The sequence below is a fragment of the Thalassophryne amazonica genome, chromosome 10 (genome assembly GCF_902500255.1).
Source record: "Thalassophryne amazonica chromosome 10, fThaAma1.1, whole genome shotgun sequence".
NCBI classification, from domain to species: Eukaryota; Metazoa; Chordata; class Actinopteri; order Batrachoidiformes; family Batrachoididae; genus Thalassophryne; species Thalassophryne amazonica.
Genome location: NC_047112.1, coordinates 104,735,444 through 104,756,528, shown reverse-complemented (window position 1 = coordinate 104,756,528; position 21,085 = coordinate 104,735,444). Strand labels below are relative to the sequence as shown.

Here is a 21,085-nt window from a genome sequence, read left to right as displayed (position 1 = left end):
GTCTGAATCTTGTATTGACTGTTTTTGGGCACTTAAACAGGAATTATTCCACGCTTCAACAGTAATGTCACTTTTCATATCAGATCTCCAAGCTTGCAGATATGAATTACTGCTGTCCTTTGATGCTTCCAACAAGATACGATAAAATTTGGAGAGAAGGCCTCTATTCTTATTATTCACAACAATATTCTCTATAGCGGATAACAGGGGCTCTGTTGTACCTTTCAATAATTATTTACAAAACTTCGAATCTGGAGGTATTTAAAAAAAATGGTTCTTGGGCAAGTTATATTTTGTTGTTAACTGTTCAAAAGACATCAGTACTCCATCATTGTACAGGTCCTGAACTTTACATATACCTTTTTTCATCCACATTTTAAAGCCCATGTCGGCACGTCCCGGTTTAAACTCCCTATTGCCCCAGATCGGTGATAGAGCAGAGAGCCCAGACACCTCATTCAAAGCAACATGTGCCTGATGCCAAACTGATATAGTGTTTCTAACAAATGGATTATTTGTGTTTTTAAGTAATTGTTTAGTTTCGGCTGAGTAAAGGTAGGATTGCAATGGGAAATCTGTTATGCTTTGTTCAAGATGCATCCACGAAGGAATATCCTTTTGGGCGAAGTAAGAAGTAGCGGCACACAGCTGAGCTGCCCAGTAATACAGCTTCACGTTAGGGAGTCTGAGCCCTCCACGGTCGTAGGGTAAATACAGAGGAGAAAGATGTAACCTTGGGCGCTTGTTATTCCAGATGAATTTAGTTATACTTTTGTTTAACGAGGAAAACAAAGAGTTAGTAATGTGTAGAGGAACAGACTGAAAAAGATAAAGAAACTTTGGAAGAATTGACATTTTAATAATATTGATACAACCTATCATGGAAATTGGCATTGCATCCCATCTATCTAATGAGTCCAGAACTTTTTGTACTAAAGGATCATAATTTAATTAATTATTTTCTTTAAATCGGGAGTAATCTGAATTCCCAGATAGGTGAAGCTGTCATAAGTGCAAGTAAACCGTGTTTGAATAGGTGGGTTATTTTTATTCAGAAATAACAGGGAGCTCTTTGCCTGGTTAACTTTGTATCCTGAAAAATGACCAAAATTTTGTAAAATATTAGTGACTGTGTAAATGGACCTTTCCAGATCACTGAGAAATAAAACTATATCATCTGCAAATAAAGACAAACGGTACTCCGTTTCTCCTATTTTAATCCCTGACATTTCGGTGGAGTTGCGAACAGCCATCGCAAGTAGCTTAATAGCAAAAATAAATAAGCGTGGACTTAGGGGACCGCCCTGGCGAGTTGATCGAGAAAGTTTTATGGGTTTTGACATCTGTGTTGTGTGGGCCGCCAGAAGAGGAGGTACTGCTGGCCCACCACCAGAGGGCGCCCTGCCTGAAGTGCGGGCTTCAGGCACGAGAGGGCACTGCCGCCACGGACATAGCCGGGAGTGACAGCTGTCACTCATTATTTCCTGACAGCTGTCACTCATTCTTCATCATCTCACTCCATAAAACCCAGACGTCATCTCCACCTCATCGCCAAGATATCGTACTTCTATGGAGGTAACTTTCTCTGCCTGTATTGATTGATTGTGTTGCAGCTGTCTTACCAGAGGACCGGCGTGGGTCGCGACTGTTTCGTCCTACGTCCCGTCAGATAAGTGGTTACACAGACGCTGCACGAGTGTGTATTAGAGGTGGAGGTGACATTCCCACCGTTGTTGTTACGGGGTGTACACACACCCACACTTGACTGTTTTTGCTCTTCGCCAGCAGTACCAGATCCGACAGTCGGGGACGGTGATCACCTGGGAATTCGGGACTTGGCGGCTCCAGTATTCACCAGGTTCAGTGGCGGCGGAAATCGTGTGGTTCCGGCTCTTCTCAGGACAGACGTCTTCTATCCTCGAGCCTGCCCACACGTCACCTTTGTGGATTGACTGTTATCAAATTCTGAGATTGTCTGTATATTCGTTGTGCACCTTCACAACATTAAATTGTTACTTTTTGGCTCATCTATTGACCATTCATTTGCGCCCCCTGTTGTGGGTCCGTGTCACTACACTTTCACAACAATCTGCTTATTAGTTATTATTTTGGCCACTGGTTCAGTGTATAATAACTGAATCCATTTCAAATATTTTTCTCCAGAACCAAATCTCTTAAGGGTCTCAAAAAGGTATCTCCATTCAATTCTGTCAAACGCCTTTTCAGCTTCTAACGATAGAATGGCGTGGTCAATGGCTAAATGTTTTTCATGTAATATGTTTAAAAGTCTGCGAGTGTTGTGAAAGGCTTGCAGATCAAGAACAAATCCATTTTGATCGTTACAAATTAATTTTGGGATATGGGTCTCAATTCTCCGGGCCAGAGCTTTACATAAAATTTTGGTGTCACAGGATATTAGTGATATGGGGCAATATGACCCCATGTCTGTTTGAGGTTTGCCTGGTTTTAAGATGACAGAAATGGTTGCCATTCTCAGAGATAGTGGAAGAATACCTTTTTCATATGACTCATTAAACATCTGAAGTAGATGGGGTAACAATATATCTTGGAATTTCTTATAAATTTCTATCGGGAGGCCATTTGGGCCCGGAGCTTTGCCACTGTTCATATGTCTGAGCGCTTCTTTAAGTTCTTCAATATTTAGCTTTTCATCTAAAGTACTTTTAATCACCTCAGAGAGAGTTGAAAAATTTAGGTTATCCAGAATTGATTTGTGTATTTTCATCTTGAGGATATTCAGAGCTGTACAACTCTTCATAATATTCAGCAAAGGCATTGTTTATTCTTGTTGGGTCCACAATATTCTCTCTATTTTTTAGTGTATTTGAGTTGATGGCTCTATTGGATTGAATTTTTTAAAGTCGCCAGGCCAAGAGCTTTCCTTCCTTCTCTCCCTGGTCGTAATAGGACTGCTTCAACCATAATAAATTAGCTGCAATTTTGGCAGTGCTGAGTTCATTGTATTCAGACTTTAACAATAGAAGCTTGTTATATTTTTCGTTATCGTGATGGTGAAATAATTGTTTTTGCAATTCTTTAATCTGTTTATCTATGTCCTTTAATTTATTCACATGCGATTTAGATTTACTTCTGGTGTAGCTTATTATTTCCCCCCTTATATAGGCCTTAAATGCTTCCCATTTAATTGATGCGTTAGTTCGGTCTGCGTTGAAAGAAAAGTAGTCAGTTATTTTCTCTTCGAGAAATTTCTCAAATTCTACTGTTTTAAGCCACTGAGCCTGAAAACAGAATGGCAGAGGATTAGAAACATAATTGGGAATTTCAATGGATAAAACAACTGGGGCATGGTCAGATAATAGTACTGATTCATAGTTGCAGCTCTGAACCATAGATACCAGGAAAGAAATATACCAAAAGAAATCAATATGTGAGTATGTTTTATGGGTACTGTAAAAATAGGAAACTTTTATTTTATTAGGGTTGTCTCCAAATCTCTACTAAATTAAGGCCCCTCATGAACTTTACAATAGTTTTTCTAGCTTGTTGGTGGGAGGTGTCCGAGCTATTAGATCTATCAACTGTAGGGTTTATCACACAGTTAAAATCACCTCCAATGATAAACTGACCATTATAGGATGACAAAGATAAAAAGAAATGTTGGTAGAAAGCTGGTTCATCTCCATTAGGAGCATATAAACAGACCAAGTTACTAAAGTAGAAATGATGGTGCCACTGAGTATAATGAATCTCCCGGAAGGATCTAAATATTTATCTCTTAACTGAAAAGGAATGGATTTATGGATGAGTATCATGACACCTCTCGAGTGAGAAGTAAAACTAGAGGAAAATACCTGACCTGGTCATCTGGACTTTACCCGATTAATGTCTTTATTAAGCAAATGGCTTTCTTGTAAGAAGCATATTGAGCTTTTCATATGTTTTAATCTGCCCAATGCTTGCTTAAGTTTAACAATTTTGTTAAGTCCACGTACATTCCACGTGGAAATGTCTATAGTTGAGCTACTTAACATATTCGTTTTTAGCATTTGTATTAACCAAAGAAAGTCGTCCGCCTTTTACAATAACCAACTTACGTAGAAACATCAGTAACTGAACGCTTTGAGTGTAGTTCCCTAAATCAGCCCCCACACATTTCCCCAAACGAAATGTGTTCTCGAACATTTCTAAACTAAGAACTTCAGGTATGTAAAACGTTTCATCCACAATGTGGGTAACGTGTAACTGTGCAAACATAACTCGTGTCGTGTGCTCGCTAAACATCAGACACTGACCAGCGTGATAGTTACGCCAGCCCCTGTTGCTCTCCTACCAGAATTATACAAGTCGCCAGTGCAAAAATATGAGATTATTTAGTGTAAAGTAACAAATGTTAGCAAATACTGGAGACAAGGTGAAGGATGTCACTTAGTTGTAATTATAGTCCCTTTTTCCAAAGTGATAAATGATTATTTTAGTCCACAGTCCCCATGGCCATCTTCACTTTCTTCATGTATTCTTCCGCTTCTTCTTTTGATCTGAACACAACACGTCTGTCGTTGTGTGTGATGATGAGCTGGGCTGGGCGGATGTTCAATGCACAAAGCTCGGCTTTAACTCCGTCAAAGCGCCGCTGCAGCTTGCGGGTCTCTGGCGATATGTCAGGGAAATGTTGAGTCGATGCTCCCCGTAAGACACTTCTTTCGCCCTCTTGACTGCGGCCACGGTGGTCTCACGATCTCTGTAGTTCAGGGGAACTTCATGATCATCACTCTTGGCGTTGTAGCTCTTGGGTTGAATGGCCCAATCCTGTGCACCCTCTCGATAATGGGGGCGATGAGAAACAATCACCGAGCGTATCCTTAAGCCATTTCTCCAAGAACCCGCACGTCTTTTCCTTTGGATTTTTCTGGTAATCCCACCAGTTGGAGATTTTACTGTCTACTTCTGTCCTCCAAGTTGGTTATCTTGGTGCACAGATCTTTCACAGTTTGTTCAAGTTGAGCAACTTTTCCCTTCACAGAGTTCACATCATCTTCAGCTTGCGATATCCGCTCTTCTGCCTCATCAATCCTTTGTGAATGCGCTTGCAGATCCACTTTTATGCTTCGGATTACTTCCAGTGTGTCGGTAGATTGTTTTTCTATGTCGGTCCGTAGTTGGCGAATAGCGTCAAGAATTTCAGTGTTGGTTGTTCCATGACTCGGGTATTCAAAGTGGGCGAGTTGAGGTGGCTCCGTCGTGCTAGCGGTAGTTGTAGCAGTGCTAGCTTTGGTGCTTGTCGGGGTTGTTCTTGCAGGTTGCTGTCCAGATTTAGCAACTTTCGGAGGCATATTGAATGGGTAAAAAGGCGGTGTAAGACTAGCTGATAGTGTTGTCCGGTCAGGAGAGAAATAAAATATTTATATCAAGGATTCAGGTGCGAGCACTCTCACATGCGACTATCTACCAAGACGCCATAACCGGAAGTCAGACAGGTTCAGAATTACAGTGGCACAGGTGCAGAAACTAATGAACAAAACCTGAACTTTATCTTAATCCTTACCTGGGCTGCCGACATCAGCCAGCTGACAGAGTCTGACCTCATACACTCCAGTCATGCGGTGTCTGGAAACAAACAGACACCTTCATAAATACAGATAAAGTAAGAATACACGTTGCTTTCACAGTTTGAAGTTTCAGGCTCACCCGTCTGCTGCACGCAAGCTTCCAGTACCAAAAAGGTTGCGGATCGAGTGGGAGGCTGAGAGCTTCGTGTCTCGAGAGTAAAACACCATACAGATATCTTTGGTTATCACTGCAGGCTGGGTGCAGCTCTCCATCTGCCATTGATAAAAGCAAAGACGATGTTGCTTTCTGACTAATTTACACACTACCCCACAGTAACACAGCTACTGATGAGGTTTCAGAGCCTCTTATGAATACAGATGTACTTGGAACTGTACCTCCAGGTAGGCTGAGAGGGTCAAGTAGATCTTTTCCCCATATGGAGTGACTCGGTTAAGCAACAGGGAGTTGTGCATTGAGCTATCCCAAGCAGCCTCAAAGCGGAAAAAGGTCCTGACATGGTGAAATGAAGCCAGAGCAGCAAAGTAACAATTAAAATCTTTCAACCTAATTACTCATCAGTATGAAGATCATGTTTACCTGCTAATTTAACCATACAGAACTACTTAATACTCCTAAATAACCAGTAAAACCTGTTAACAGTCTCGTCCATAAATCGTTGAACAGTGACAATTTTTGTAATTTTGCTTGAAAACACCACCACACGGGAGTTGAAATGAAACAGGTGTGCTTGTAGTGCAGGATTTCTGTTTTAATTCAAAGGGTTTAGTAAAAACACCACATGTATTCATATCATATACATTTCCAAGTGACTGAATATGTCTTTGACTTAATTTACAGTCCGTTTCTTAACCCCTCTCAAAGCCATTAAAATACCGTGAGTCACTTTTGTGTGGATTAAAGTCACTAACTGGGACTCTTGTCTTGTTGCTGTCAAGAAACGAGAACCGTCCTCCGTTCCGTTCACACAGCTCAAAACGCTGCACGGCTCTCTGCTGAGACAGGGTCGGAATAACTTCATAATGAATCGCCACTTTAAATAAAATGACACCTCTTTCCAAATGTTGTTGTTGGCAGTTTCCTTGCTTGCGAGGATAGTGGGAAGGCGTTTTTTTTTGTTTTTTTTACCAAATGTATTTATTAAAGTTTTGCAAATTTATATACAAGCTGAACAAACAGTAATAACAACTGAACAGTAAGGAACCCCCAAACGTTCCTGTCAAGTATACCAAACAAACGAACAAACAAAGCGACAGAAATCAAATCGCATACACCCACACACACACACACACACACACAAAAAAGACCAACATTGTTACACTGCTACACGTTTTTTCTCTTAAGACAGAGAAATATGAACATATATGCGTATTTTTCGGTGGCATCTTGAACAGCTGCTATGAAACAGTTCTATGTTTTCCTAAATAGTCCAGAAAAGGTTGCCAGCTGTGACCAAGGAGAGGCCTGTCAACTCAGACCAGGATCAGAAGCAGACGTACTACAAGCTTGAAATAAGAGCACTGAAGCTGACGTGACCAGACCAGGAGACAGAAGCAGACGAAACTGCATCTTTGAAAACAGGAGACAAGATGATCCTGTTCTAATCCTGTGCACCTGTGTTTAAAAGAAACATCAAGAACAGGGCACAGGACAGAGTACATGACACATTATCTTAAGTCCACTTGCAAAATGCCTTACACATACTGATAATAGTACAGATTTATGCACTACAACTAAAGGGAAATAACAGAAAAAAAACAACAAAAAAAAAAGGTTCCAGATTCCCTCAGTCCCTTGCTGAACTGAACTGAGACTGTGAACTGTCACCTTCAGCCCCTAAGCCCAGACAAACTGCACCTTTTGAACTGTCACTAAAGATAACGCCTGTACCAGTCAACATGAAGGACGAAGAGCTCCTGCTGAGGAGAGAAAGAGTTAGACGACGTAAAGGAGAAATCCGAGAGGTTCATAGCAGAAAGAAATGCTCTTGTTTTTGTTGTTGTATGATAATGTTGATTCTGTTAGCAGGGGTAATATATTTACTTCATCATTTCCGGTTACAAGGGACAGCTAGACAAAGCGAAGCGTTCGCAAAAATCAATAAAAGATACATACCTAAACAGATGCTAGCACTACTCGATGAGATAAAAAACGATACCACAGACAATCCATTACAGCAAAACTCTTGGTACAATTATGCAACAATCGTAGCTCAATAAGTTAATAAGACAGACTGTTATGTCTGTTCATACATCCCAATATCCAGCACACAACCAACTTTATGGGCACGACCATTTAGTTATGGTGTCACTGACTGTATTGTTCAAGCTATGTACGTAACAATGACTGGTGAGGATCACGTATATATGTCCAAAGCATACAGCGGATGGAATGGATCTCATTGGGGGAAAATTTATGACCCGTGTAGTCAATTAGTAACCTTGACTAGGATTAAGGCATCTGCACTTGTGGCCAAAACTGTTACAATACCCCACGGAATTAAATTTCCAATTTGTTATTATCAGGAAGGAAATGTATCAGTGGGACGGTTGACTGCTAAGAGATGTGTAGAGACTTGCCTAAATGTTGGAGAGTGTATTCAAGTTAACACAACCAAATCTGAAACCCTATATTGTGGAAAGTGGGCTCAGGACAGACCCTCCTGTCCAACAGATCACAATTGTTTCAGGATAGCAAAATTATGGTTACCAACCCGGAACGGAACATGGCCAATGGATGACGTGTTCTGGGTTTGTGGTACACGCTTGTACCTGAATCTCCCACCGGGATGGGATGGAATTTGCGCCCCTACCCAGGTGTCAGATCACACCTTTGTCGTCGCGGCCGAGCCCAAAAGGCCAGAAAGGGTGAGGCGGAATTAGACGACATGGAGATTCACCAGGTAAAACACATCTGGCAGAGCGATGATGTGCCCGAAGAGTTTAAGATCTGGAAAGATTGGGAGAGGGGTGGTCTGTCCGTGTTGCCCTGGTTGGGTATTCCAAACTTACAGTTTCAATTAGAAACAGTAAATTATCGATTGGCTGTATTCCTAACCGCGTCTCTCGTAGTCAACAAAGCCCAAAACAAAATGTTGACCGAAATCCGTACGATGGTCCTCCAAAATCGATTAGTGTCAGATTTGTTAACAGCAGCACAAGACGGAGTATGTGGAATGATAAATGCCACGTGCTGTACATATATATCTGATGAGATAAATTCTGATTCGGCACAACAGGCGATGAGGGTCCTGGAAAAAATGCAAAGTACTATGACCACCGAGTTTCAGGAAACAGCAGCTCGATGGAGCCTGTGGGGGTGGTTTACCTCCGGCTCCTGGTGGAAAATATTGCTAAAATTCTTTACACCGGTTCTGATTTTGATTGGAGTTTTGATTGTTTTCTCCTGCTGTGCCATACCCTGTATTAAGGCAATGGTTACCAGGCTGGCAACCAAGCTGTTTGTGCAATTACAATTGGCTCACACACCAACCTATACACTCTTGAACCTCGAGGAGCCCCAGGAAGGATGTGATAATGTGGACTAAGGACAAGACACTTATGATGATAATTGACAGTGTAAAGTAATGAAGTTATGAGTGAAAATGTGTAAACAAGTGCTCATGATGGATGAGTGAAATTATGCTGAATTATTGTCATACACTGTCAATACATTTATTTTTACACTAGCTAACTACAAATAAATGCTAAAAGAGGAGGGAAATGATGGGGATTTTATGACTTGTTACCATTTATTTAATTAATCATTGCCTGCTTACATGATATTCAATGTAATCAAAAGTAGTCTGAGTTAAGTTTCTGCTTCTTGTGAAATGAACTGTATCAACTATCTGTTATCTCTGTGATGTGGGAGTGAAACCAGCCACAAGACCGAAAGAATATGTGTCTTAGCTGACTTGTTAAAGGATTCTACATTTATTATTGTCTGAATTATATTCTTTTATACTTCATTTACTCATTCAATCATAATAATTATGTACCCATTCATATATGCTGCATTTAAGCTAAATGATTGCTCAGCCACAGTGATGAACTAAAGGTTGTTTCAGGACTCTGTTGACATCGAAACTTAACTGCTTACTCCCTTCTTTCAGTGAAAGAAACGAGCATGTTTCACAGGAAACCGTAACTCACAAGCAACCGTTCACCCCTCCCTTCCCCAAACGCAATGTACCCTAATGCTACGTTGTATTGTTTATGATTTTTTTCTTTCCTAATAAAAGAGCAAGCGCTGGGGGGGCGCGGAGAGGAGCAGGAGAAGCAAGGTTGGTCTTAGGTTTGTACGCTCTCTCCGAAGCTTCTCCCCTTTGCGCAAAGCTCACAAAAGAGATCTCTGTCTAATGTTGTCTCTTTTTATGTGATTGTGCTTTGAGAAACTGTGTTTTGCAGGATACGATCTCAGGCACAGTTTAAGTGCCAGGTCCAGTTAGGGCAACGGACCTGACACCCGCTTTATCCTGAAGGGAATACCGGATCTTTTCCATATGCAGAGTGCCCTCCGCACATTTACAACGGTCAAATAAAGGAGAGGTGGAAGGAAAAATTTTGTGCAATGTAGTCTTAGAGTAGTGCAGCCTGTGCAAAATTTTAAACTGAATTAATTGATGCCTTGCATTTATAGAGCAGGACCAGATTTTGTTCAGACTCTCCTCCCATTCCTCATCCTCTATCTGTAAGCCCAGCTCCCCTTCCCATGCATTTTTCAAGGGTAAAAAGTTACACTGAACTAAAAGAGATTAACAAACCCAGACACCAACTTTCTGGATTCAGGTGAACTCGAGAGAAGCTTATAAATTGGCACCTCCTCAGGTAAGGACTCGAATTCAGGGGTATTCTGGCGAACAAAGTTCCTAACTTGCAGATATCGAAAAAAATGCGTTGCAGGCAGACAGAACTTATCTTTTAGTTGAGCAAAGGAGGCAAACTGTCTAGCAACATATAAATCCCTAAGGTAAACAATTCCCTTTTCCTTCCAATTGTCAAACGAGGCATCTAACAAGGATGGGGGGAAAGTGTGGTTACGTGATATCGGTGTATGAATATTTGTATTTGGTAAGGAATATTTTTTCCTAATTTGACTGAGCATTTTTATACAGTTTGAGACAACAAAATTGTGCACCTTAACATTTGGACTAGGAGGCGAAAAAAGGAGGGCAGGGAGAGAACTATTTTCAACCTCTTCACTTTCAATGGCCACCCAAGGAGGAATATCAGGCATTGAGTCCAATGTGTACTCCATTTGCCAGTAGACCAACGTGCGGCAGAGTGCCGCCCAATAGTAATGTTGAAAGTTGGGCAAACCTAGCCCCCCCATCGATTTGGGCTTACATAAATGAGCCTTAGTTATTCTGTGGGCTTTATAGCCCCAAATGAAAGGAAGAATTATTGAATCTATGGATTTAAAGAATTGCTTTGTCAAGTAAATAGGCAAGTTTTGAAAAGTGTACAAAAATTTTGAAAGTGTGACCATTTTTATTGCATTTATGCGACCTACGATAGAAATAGGAAGGCTTCTCCATTTCTCAATATCCTGCTTTAATTTTTCAATCTTATCATGATGATTATACTTAAAAATTAACTTAGGATTTTTTGGCAAGGTAACACCTAGATATTTTAACTGGTCCGTTTTTTTAAAAGGGAGATTTTCTAAAAAATCTATGTCAAGATCAGTCCCCAGAACCATAAATTCACTTTTCTGCCAATTAATGGTATAGCCAGAAATTTCCCCAAAAGATTTTACCAATTATAATAAAGCTGGAACTGAGCTTTCAGGATTAGATAAAAAGATAACCACATCATCAGCATACAGTGATATGGAATGATCAACTCTACCTAACTGGACTGGGTTAACGGAGGGACTGTTCCTAATCGCTATGGCGAGGGGCTCAATTGCAATTACAAAAGGCAGGGGGCTTAGGGGACAACCCTGACGAGTGCCCCGATGCAAAGGGAAAGGTGCTGATCGTTCTTGGTTAGTAAAAATGGAAGCTGATGGATGCCTATATAATAACTTCACCCAGGAGATAAACTGGTCACCCAGACCAAATCTTTCTAATACTACTGTTGTGTGGGCCGCCAGAAGAGGATGTACTGCTGGCCCACCACCAAAGGGCGCCCTGCCTGAAGTGCGGGCTTCAGGCACGAGAGGGCGCTGCCGCCACGGACACAGCCGGGAGTGACAGCTGTCACTCATTAATTCCTGACAGCTGTCACACATTCTTCATCATCGCACTCCATAAAGACCAGACGTCATCTCCACCTCATCGCCGAGATATCATACTTCATTGGAGGTAATATCCTCAGCCGTTTGTGTCTTTTGCAATATATCTGTATATTGTGAGTGTTTGCAGGAGTACCGGTTCCTTTTTCTGTGGAGGCTGAGTGAGTGCAGGACAACACTCTTTTCCCCTGAGGAATCACTGCGGTACTCTGCAACATATTGAGTGAGAGGTGGAGGTGGCATTCCCACCGCTGTTGTTACTGGGTGTACACACACCCACACTTGACTGTCTTTGTTCTTCGCCAGCAGTACCAGATCCGACAGTCGGGGACGGTGATCACCTGGGAATTCGGGACTTGGCGGCTCCAGTATTCACCAGGTTCTGTGGGGGCGGAAATCGTGTGGTTCCGGCTCTTCTCAGGACAGACGTCTTCTATCCTCGAGCCTGCCCACACGTCACCTTTGTAATTTGACTGTAATTATATTCTGAGATTGTCTGTATGTTCGTTGTGCACGTTTCACAACATTAAATTGTTACCTTTTGGCTCATCTATTGACCGTTCATTTGCGCCCCCTGTTGTGGGTCCGTGTCACTACACTTTCACAACAAATACCACCATATAGGCCCATTCCACCTGATCAAACGCCTTTTCTGTGTCTAAACATAAAGCTGCGACTTTTTGAGTTTGCCAATGTCGATGATACATGATGTTCATTAATCTCCCAATGTTAAAAAAAGAAAACCTATTAGGTACAAACCCAGTCTGATCAGGATGAATGATTGAGCTAATGTGGTTATTTAATCTATTTGCCAATAACTTAGTAAATATTTTCAAATCGGTATTTAATAAGGAAATTGGGCAGTAGGATGAAGGTTCCATTTCATCCTTCCCTTCCTTCAGTAATAATGAAATGTTGGCATCATATAAAGTTCTTGGGAATTCCTTAGTTTGAAATGAATGCTTAAACATCCTATGTAACAAAGGGGCAATTTTTTCAGCATTTTTTTTTGTAAATTTCAATGCCAAAGCCATCCTGACCTACAGCCTTGCCATTGGGAATGGATTTAATTGCTGATACTATTTCCTGAATGCTGATTTCAGCATTCAAAGCATTACGTGATGCATCATTTAAAATTGGGAGATCCCACTTGTCTAGCCAGGCTGAAATGCCTCCTTTGGATTTTGACCTGTAGAGTTCTTCATAATACTCTTTAAATCTGTCATTAATAGCTTTAGGGTCTATTATAATTTCCCCAGATTTAGATTTTATTTTATGTATTGCCCTGTTAGATTGGATTCCTCTCAACTGTCGTGAAAGAAGATTATGGGGTTTCTCACCAAGCTCAAAATGCTTTTGTTTAATTCTGATGAGTTGTTCACTTACTTTGGTTGATAGAATGGAATTATACTCATATTTTAACTTCAGGATATCCTGCAGGACAGTTGAGCCAGGAGAGGCCTTATGTGCTTGTTCAAGCTCTGCTAGCTTAGCTTCTATATCTAGCAAACGCTGTCAACGTCTCTTCTTTAAAGAAGCTTCAAATGATATAATATGCCCTCTTAACACTACTTTAAAAGTCTCCCACAGCACCGAGTCAGACACATCATTTTTATCATTGGACGCTATACATTCTAAGATTTTATCCGCAATAAACTGTGGAAAAGATTTTTCAGTCAAAAGATGTGGATTAAACCGCCAGTTACATGCCTGCTTAGAAAAGCGTAAATCTAAAACTATTGAAGTTGGGGAGTGATTTGAAATAAGAATATTGTGATATTTAGTGGAGATTACATAGGGTAACAATTTGGAATCTAGCAAGAAATAGTCTATGCTAGAGTAAGATTTGTGTACTTGTGAGAAATATGAATAGGTCTATTCTAGAGTAAGATTTGTGTACTTGTGAGAAATATGAATAGGTCTATTCTAGAGTAAGATTTGTGTACTTGTGAGAAATATGAATAGTCCCTTACTGTAGGATTACATAATCTCCATATATCAACCAAGTTGTTCGCACTCATTAAAGTTTTCAGTTGAACTGAAGAGGCCATCACATGAGAAATTTGAGAGGATTTATCTAAATGTGCATCTAGCACACAATTAAAGTCTCCACCAAATATCACATGGGTCTCGGACAGATTGGGAATCATTTTGAGTATTTTACGAAGAAAAGAGGGATTGTCATAGTTGGGGCCATAAACATTTAAAAGTGTGACATGAAATGAGTGAATATAGCCGTTTACCAAAAGGAAACAACCATTCAGGTCTTTGACAGTGGAAATATGCCTGAAAGGTACAGTCCTTTTAATCAAAATTGCCACCCTTCTTGCGTTGCTTGAAAAGGTAGATTGGAAAATCTGGTTAGCCCAGCTGCATTTAAGCAATTGCTCTTTAGCTGGTCTAATGTGCGTTTCTTGAAGGTAAACTATGTCAGCAGATAATGATTTTAAATGCGACTGGGAGATCTGGAAAGATGAAGATCGGCGTGTCGTTGTAGTGGAGCGGGAATGCCTCACGTGCCAGCCGCAATATCTTCTCCTTGATGAAATAGTGATGCAGACGAGCGATGATTATGCGCGGACGCTCACCCTCTCCAGGTACGCGAGCACCCAGCCGGTGCGCTCGGTCTACTTTTATTGGCTTTTCAAACTTGTCTGCACCAAGCAGCTCAGGGAGGAACTTAGAGAAAAACATTTCCATCTGACCTTTCTCCATTTTTTCAGGAATTCCCACTATCTTGATATTTTGTCTCCTGAAACGAGCTTCTAAGTCCACCACTTTATGACCCAGCCTTTCGTTTTCGGCTCGAAGCGTGTCAAGAGCATTCTCAACCAGCTTTATACGTCGCTCGTAGTCACAGCCAGCCTTCTCAACATCTTGAACCCAGGCACCCAGACTCACCACGGACGCCCGGGTAGCTGATAGAGAGGCCTCGAGCGTGTTGAATCTCTCATCCATCCTATTTTGTAAGCCACGAATGGCCGAGAGGATGCCTGTCGGTTCCTCATTGTCCAACTTGCTAGCTGTAGCAGAAGTTAGCTCAGGGTCCTCGGCTAGGGCAGGTGGTTCAGTATCGCTCTCATTGTTAGGTTTTTCAAGCTTCTTTCCTCTTTCACTTCTTGGTTTCGTCATCTTGATGATGTTACACGAAAGGTGCCTACCCGTCAGATCAAACACTGAGTCAATTACATCGAATAGTGACCAAAATGCAGCGAGGGTCAGAGGAGCTCTGTCAAGAAACGTCTACTCCATCAGGTGTTCACTAGCGCCCCCCCCCCCCCCCAAGACCTGTTGGGAAGGCGTTTTTTTAGTTTATTTTCTACAAGCCCTCTGGTGGCTGAAAAGTCCGATGCGGGATGCACAAGACCTGTTACACTTGGGGCAAATGAACACTTGAGTAGGCTGGGCTTGTGCTGCTGCCCACTCTTTCTGTCATTGACGCTTCTGGCGTGAGGCCTCACTTCTTTCTACCTCAAACTTCAGGCTGGCGGATTTGATGCTGGAACGCCAGCTGAGTCTATCTGTAGCTAGATGCTGCCATGACTGATGCTGAATGCCTGCAAGGGAGAGCTGTTTCTTCAGCTGGTCCTTATAGCGCTTTTTGGGGGCCCCTTGGTTTTCTCTCCCTTCCTTGAGCTCGCCAAAGAGAATTAATTTCGGTATGCGTGTATCATCCATCCTGGCTACGTGGCCTGCCCAACGAAGCTGTTGTTTGAGTATAATAGACTCCATGCTGGGCAATTTGGCTCTGGTAAGGATGTCCTCATTTGAGACGTAGTCCTGCCACTTGATCCCGAAGATGTTTCGGAGACAACGCTGATGAAAGCGTTCCAGTAATCTGATCTGCTGGCGATACAGAACCCAGGTTTCAGCTCCATACAGGAGGGTAGGGACCACAATGGCTCTGTAGACCTGCACTTTTGTGGAAAGGCGCAGTGCATGATTCTGCCAGACTTTCTTTGAGAGTCGACCAAAAGAACTGCTGGCCTTGGCAAGGCGACTGTCTAGGTCTTTGGCAACAGATGCGTCGTTTGGGATAACACTACCGAGATACGTAAAGTGCTCTACTGCATTCAGGCTGGTACCCTCGATGTTGATTTGGGGTGGGGTATATGCTGTATGGGGGACCGGTTGATATAGCACTTCTGTCTTTCTCAGGCTGATGGTGAGGCAGAAGGCTCTTGCTGCTTCAGCAAAACAGTTGACAATGTGCTGCAAGGCTTGCTCCGTATGGGCAACGAGGGCGCAGTCATCTGCGAAGAGCAGCGCCATGATTAGCTGTTCTGTGATCTTAGTGTAGGACAGAAAGCGCCGCAAATTAAACAGACTAAACGTTGTAATACAGACAAGAAACTACAATCGACTAAAACATTTTTTTTCCTCCCAAAATGAGGGAGGAATTTAATTTTAATACTTTAATTACATCCTGAGTGCAGCACAGCAGCTGCTAGAACTCAGCTCAGATGTATGGAAACACATTTATGTTGGGAAAGTGTAAGTACACGGACCCACAACAGGGGGCGCAAATGAACGGACAATGGAATAGGTCAAATAACAACACTTTACTGTTGCGAACGTGCACAACAAACACAACAGATTACACAATAGATCAAAGGTCAAAGTACAAGGTGTCGTGTGGGCAGGCTCGAAGATAGGAGACGCCTGTCCAAAGCAGAACCGGAACCACACGATTTCCTCCGCCACCAGACCCCGGGAATACTGGAGCCGCCAAGTCCCGAACTCCCAGGTGGCCACTGCCTCCGCGTGTCGGACCTGGTACTGCTGGCGAGGAACAAAAACACAATTAAACGTGGGTGCGTCTGCACCCAGCAATCTGCACGGCAGGGAAGCTACCTCCACCTCTCGTTGGAGAAAAAGTCTGTTATCACTCACAGAAATCACAAAAAGGGCTTTCTATCAAGCAGTCAGGCTGAGGATATTACCTTTCAGGTAGAACAATATCTCGGCAAAGAGGTGGAGATGACGTCTTGCTGATATACCGATGCAGATCAGATGAGTGGTGACAGCTGTCACAGGTGATGAGTGTCAGCTGTCACCCCGGCTGCTCCTGTGAGGCGGCAGCGCCCTCTGGTGCCTGGAGCCCGCACTCCAGGCAGGGTGCCCTCTGGTGGTGGTGGGCCAGCAGTACCTCCTCTTCAGCGGCCCACACAACAGGACCCCCCCCTCAACGGGCGCCTCCTGGCGCCCGACCAGGCTTGTCCGGGTGGCGGCAGTAGAAATTGGCCAGGAGGGCCGGGTCCAGAATGAAGCTCCTCTTCACCCAGGAGCGTTCTTCAGGTCCGTACCCCTCCCAGTCCACCAAATACTGGAAGCCCCGGCCCATCCTACGGACATCCAAAAGTCGGCGCACAGTCCAGCCGGCTCGCCATCGATGATCCGGGCAGGAGGCGGTGCCGGACCCGGAGTACAGAGGGGTGAGGTGTGATGTGGTTTGATTCGGGACACGTGAAATACAGGATGGACTGATGACCTTCTGGATCTTGAAGGGACCGATGTAACGGTCCTGTAACTTGGGGGAGTCCACTTTGAGGGGGATGTCCTTTGTCGACAACCACACCTCCTGCCCTGGCCGATACGCAGGGGCCGGGGTCCGCCGATGGTCTGCATGGGCCTTTGACCTCATCCGGGCCCTCAGCAAGGCAGAACGGGCGGCACGCCACACCCGACGGCACTTCCGTAGGTGGGCCTGGACCGAGGGCACACCGACCTCTCCCTCAACCACTGGAAACAAAGGCGGTTGGTACCCCAGACATACCTCGAAAGGGGAGAGGCCGGTGGCTGATGACACCTGGCTGTTATGGGCATACTCGATCCAGGCCAGATGGGTACTCCAGGCCGCCGGGTGCGCGGCTGTCACGCAACGCAGGGCCTGCTCCATCTCCTGATTGGCCCGTTCTGCTTGCCCGTTGGTCTGGGGATGGTACCCGGATGAGAGACTCACCGTGGCCCCCAGTTCCCGGCAGAAGCTCCTCCAGATGTGCGAGGAGAACTGGGGACCGCGATCTGAGACAATGTCTGTTGGGATCCCATGCAGCCGGACGACGTGGTGAACCAGGAGGTCCGCTGTCTCCTGGGCCGTCGGGAGCTTCGGGAGGGCCACGAAGTGGGCCACCTTGGAGAATCGGTCCACTATCATGAAGATGGTGGTGTTGCCCTGGGACGGCGGGAGACCCGTGACAAAATCCAGGCCGATGTGGGACCAGGGGCGATGGGGCACGGGCAGCGGCTGGAGCAGACCCGAAGCCCTACGATGGTCAGCCTTGCCCCTGGCGCAGGTGGTGCAGGCCTGGATATAATCCCGGACGTCGGCCTCTAGGGATGCCCACCAGAAGCGCTGCCGGACAACTGCCACGGTTCTTCGCACCCCTGGATGACAGGAGAGCTTAGAGCCGTGACAGAAGTCCAGGACTGCAGCCCTAGCTTCTGGTGGGACGTAAAGTCTGTTCTTCGGCCCAGTTCCGGGGTCCGGGCTTCATGCCAGGGCCTCCCGGACGGTTCTCTCTACGTCCCAGGTGAGGCTGGCCACGATAGTGGACTCCGGGATGATGGGTTCCGGTGGATCCGACAACTCCGTTTTGACTTCATCTTCATGTACCCGGGACAAGGCATCCGATCTCTGGTTCTTGGTCCCGGGACGGTAGGTGATCCGGAAGTCAAAACGGCCGAAGAACAGTGACCAGCGGGCTTGCCTGGGATTCAGCCGCTTGGCGGTCCTGATATACTCCAGGTTCCGGTGGTCAGTGAAAACCCTGAATGGCACGGACGTTCCCTCCAACAGATGTCTCCACTCTTCAAGAGCCTCTTTCACCGCAAGGAGTTCTCGATTGCCGACGTCATAATTCCGTTCGGCCGGGGTCAACCTGCGGGAAAAATAGGCACACGGGTGAAGGACCTTATCAGTCTTCCCGCTCTGGGAAAGCACAGCTCCTATCCCTGAGTCCGAGGTGTCCACTTCAACCACTAACTGGCGACTAGGATCGGGCTGCACCAGAACGGGTGCAGATGAGAAGCGCCGTTTCAACTCCTTGAACGCGGCATTGCAACGATCCGACCAGGTGAAGGGAACTTTTGGTGAGGTCAGGGCTGTCAGGGGGCTAACTACCTGACTGTAGCCCTTAATGAACCTCCTGTAGAAATTAGCAAAGCCGAGGAACTGTTGCAGCTTCCTACGGCTAGTGGGTTGGGGCCAGTCTCTCACCGCCGCAACCTTGGCCGGATCAGGAGCGACGGAGTTGGGGGAGATGATAAACCCCAGGAAGGATAAAGAGGTGCGGTGGAACTCACACTTCTCACCCTTCACAAACAGCCGGTTCTCCAACAACCGCTGCAGGACCTGACGTACATGCCAGACATGAGTCTCAGGATCCGGAGAAAAGATGAGTATATCGTCTAGATATACGAAGACGAATTGGTGCAGGAAATCCCGCAAGACATCATTAACTAATGCTTGGAACGTCGCGGGGGCGTTTGTGAGGCCGAACGGCATGACCAGGTACTCAAAGTGACCTAATGGGGTGTTGAATGCCGTCTTCCATTCGTCTCCCTTCCGGATCCGAACCAGGTGATACGCATTTCTAAGATCCAGTTTAGTAAAGATTTTGGCTCCATGCAGGGGGGTGAACACGGAATCTAATAATGGCAACGGGTATCGGTTGCGAACCGTAATCTCATTCAGCCCCCTGTAATCAATACATAGACGAAGTCCGCCATCTTTCTTGCCCACAAAAAAGAAACCTGCCCCCATCGGGAGGTGGAGTTCCGGATCAGCCCGGCAGCTAATGAGTCCCGGATGTAGGTCTCCATTGATTCGCGCTCAGGTCGTGAGAGGTTGTACAGCCTGCTGGACGGGAACTCAGCGCCTGGAACCAAATCAATGGCACAATCGTACGGACGGTGCGGGGGAAGGGTGAGTGCCAGATCCTTGCTGAAGACGTCAGCAAGATCGTGGTACTCAACCGGCACTGCCGTCAGATTGGGCGGGACTTTGACCTCCTCCTTAGCCTGGGAACCGGGAGGAACCGAGGATCCTAAACACACCCGATGGCAGGTTTCGCTCCACTGAACCACCACCCCAGACGGCCAATCGATCCGGGGATTGTGCTTTAACATCCATGGGATGCCCAAAATCACGCGGGAGGTGGCAGGAGTTACAAAAAACTCAATCTCCTCCCGGTGGTTTCCAGACACCACCAGAGTTACTGGTGGTGTCTTGTGTGTGAGTAAAGGGAGGAGGGTGCCATCTAGTGCCCGCACCTGCAATGGTGTAGGAAGCGCCACCAGAGGGAGCCCTACCTCCTTTGCCCATCTGCTGTCTAGCAGATTCCCTTCTGACCCCGTGTCCACCAGTGCTCGGGCTTGAAGGGTTAAATCCCCGCTCAGGATTGTGACTGGGAGTCGTGTGGCAATTTGTGTGTGTCTCACTTGAATGTCTTGACCCCCCCTTAGCCCAGTCTCTAAGGGCGAGTGTTGACGTTTTGGCCCTTTGGGGCAGTCTCTCTGTGTGTGCTCTGTTGAGCTGCAGAGAAAACACTCTCCACGGATCAGCCTTCCCATTTTGGCCCTGTGCGTCTCCCTAACAACGTCAACAGGGGGAGCTGTTGCCCCACAAAGCGCTGCGGCTGTGGAGCGTGGGGAGGGCGGCCCCTTTTCGAACCCGGAAGGGAGAGGGGCGGTGCGTATCCGGTCACGTCCTTCGCCTCGCTCCCGACGGCGTTCCTCTAACCAATTGTCTAATCGTATAACGAGATCAATAAGCCCGTCTAAATCCCGCGGTTCGTCCTTAGCCACCAGGAGCTCCTTTAGGACCAACGACAGTCCGTTTACGAAGGCGGCGCGGAGGGCAGTGTTATTCCAGCCGGACCTCGCAGCCGCGATGCGGAAGTCGACTGCATAAGCAGCTGCGCTCCGGCGCCCGTCTCATTGACAGCAGCACGGCTGAAATGGTCCTCCTCTATTGGGTGATCGAACACTATTCTGAACTCCTCACAAACCCATCATATGTCAGAAGGAGCCGTGAATTTTGCTCCCAAAGCGCTGTAGCCCAAGCGCGTGCCTTGCCGCGAAGCAGATTAATTACATAAGCTATCTTGCTAGAATCAGTCGCGTACATGACAGGACGTTGTGCGAAGACGAGCGAACACTGCATAAGGAAGTCCGCGCACGTCTCCACACAACCTCCGTACGGTTCTGGAGGGCTTATGTATGCTTCAGGGGAAGGTGGGAGGGGTCGTTGAACGACCAGTGGAACATCACTGTTACGCACAGGGCCGACAGGAGG

At 45.4% G+C, this 21,085-nt stretch overlaps 1 protein-coding gene across 1 annotated transcript in view; it reads right to left on the bottom strand.

Annotated features, from left to right (window-relative positions):
• kif1aa (kinesin family member 1Aa) overlaps positions 1–21,085 on the bottom strand; it is a 237,111-nt gene that overhangs the window by 28,589 nt on the left and 187,437 nt on the right. Inside the window, 3 exon segments of the mRNA XM_034180686.1 lie at positions 5,525–5,586; positions 5,668–5,801; positions 5,925–6,039. Coding sequence (XP_034036577.1) covers positions 5,525–5,586; positions 5,668–5,801; positions 5,925–6,039 — 311 coding nt within the window.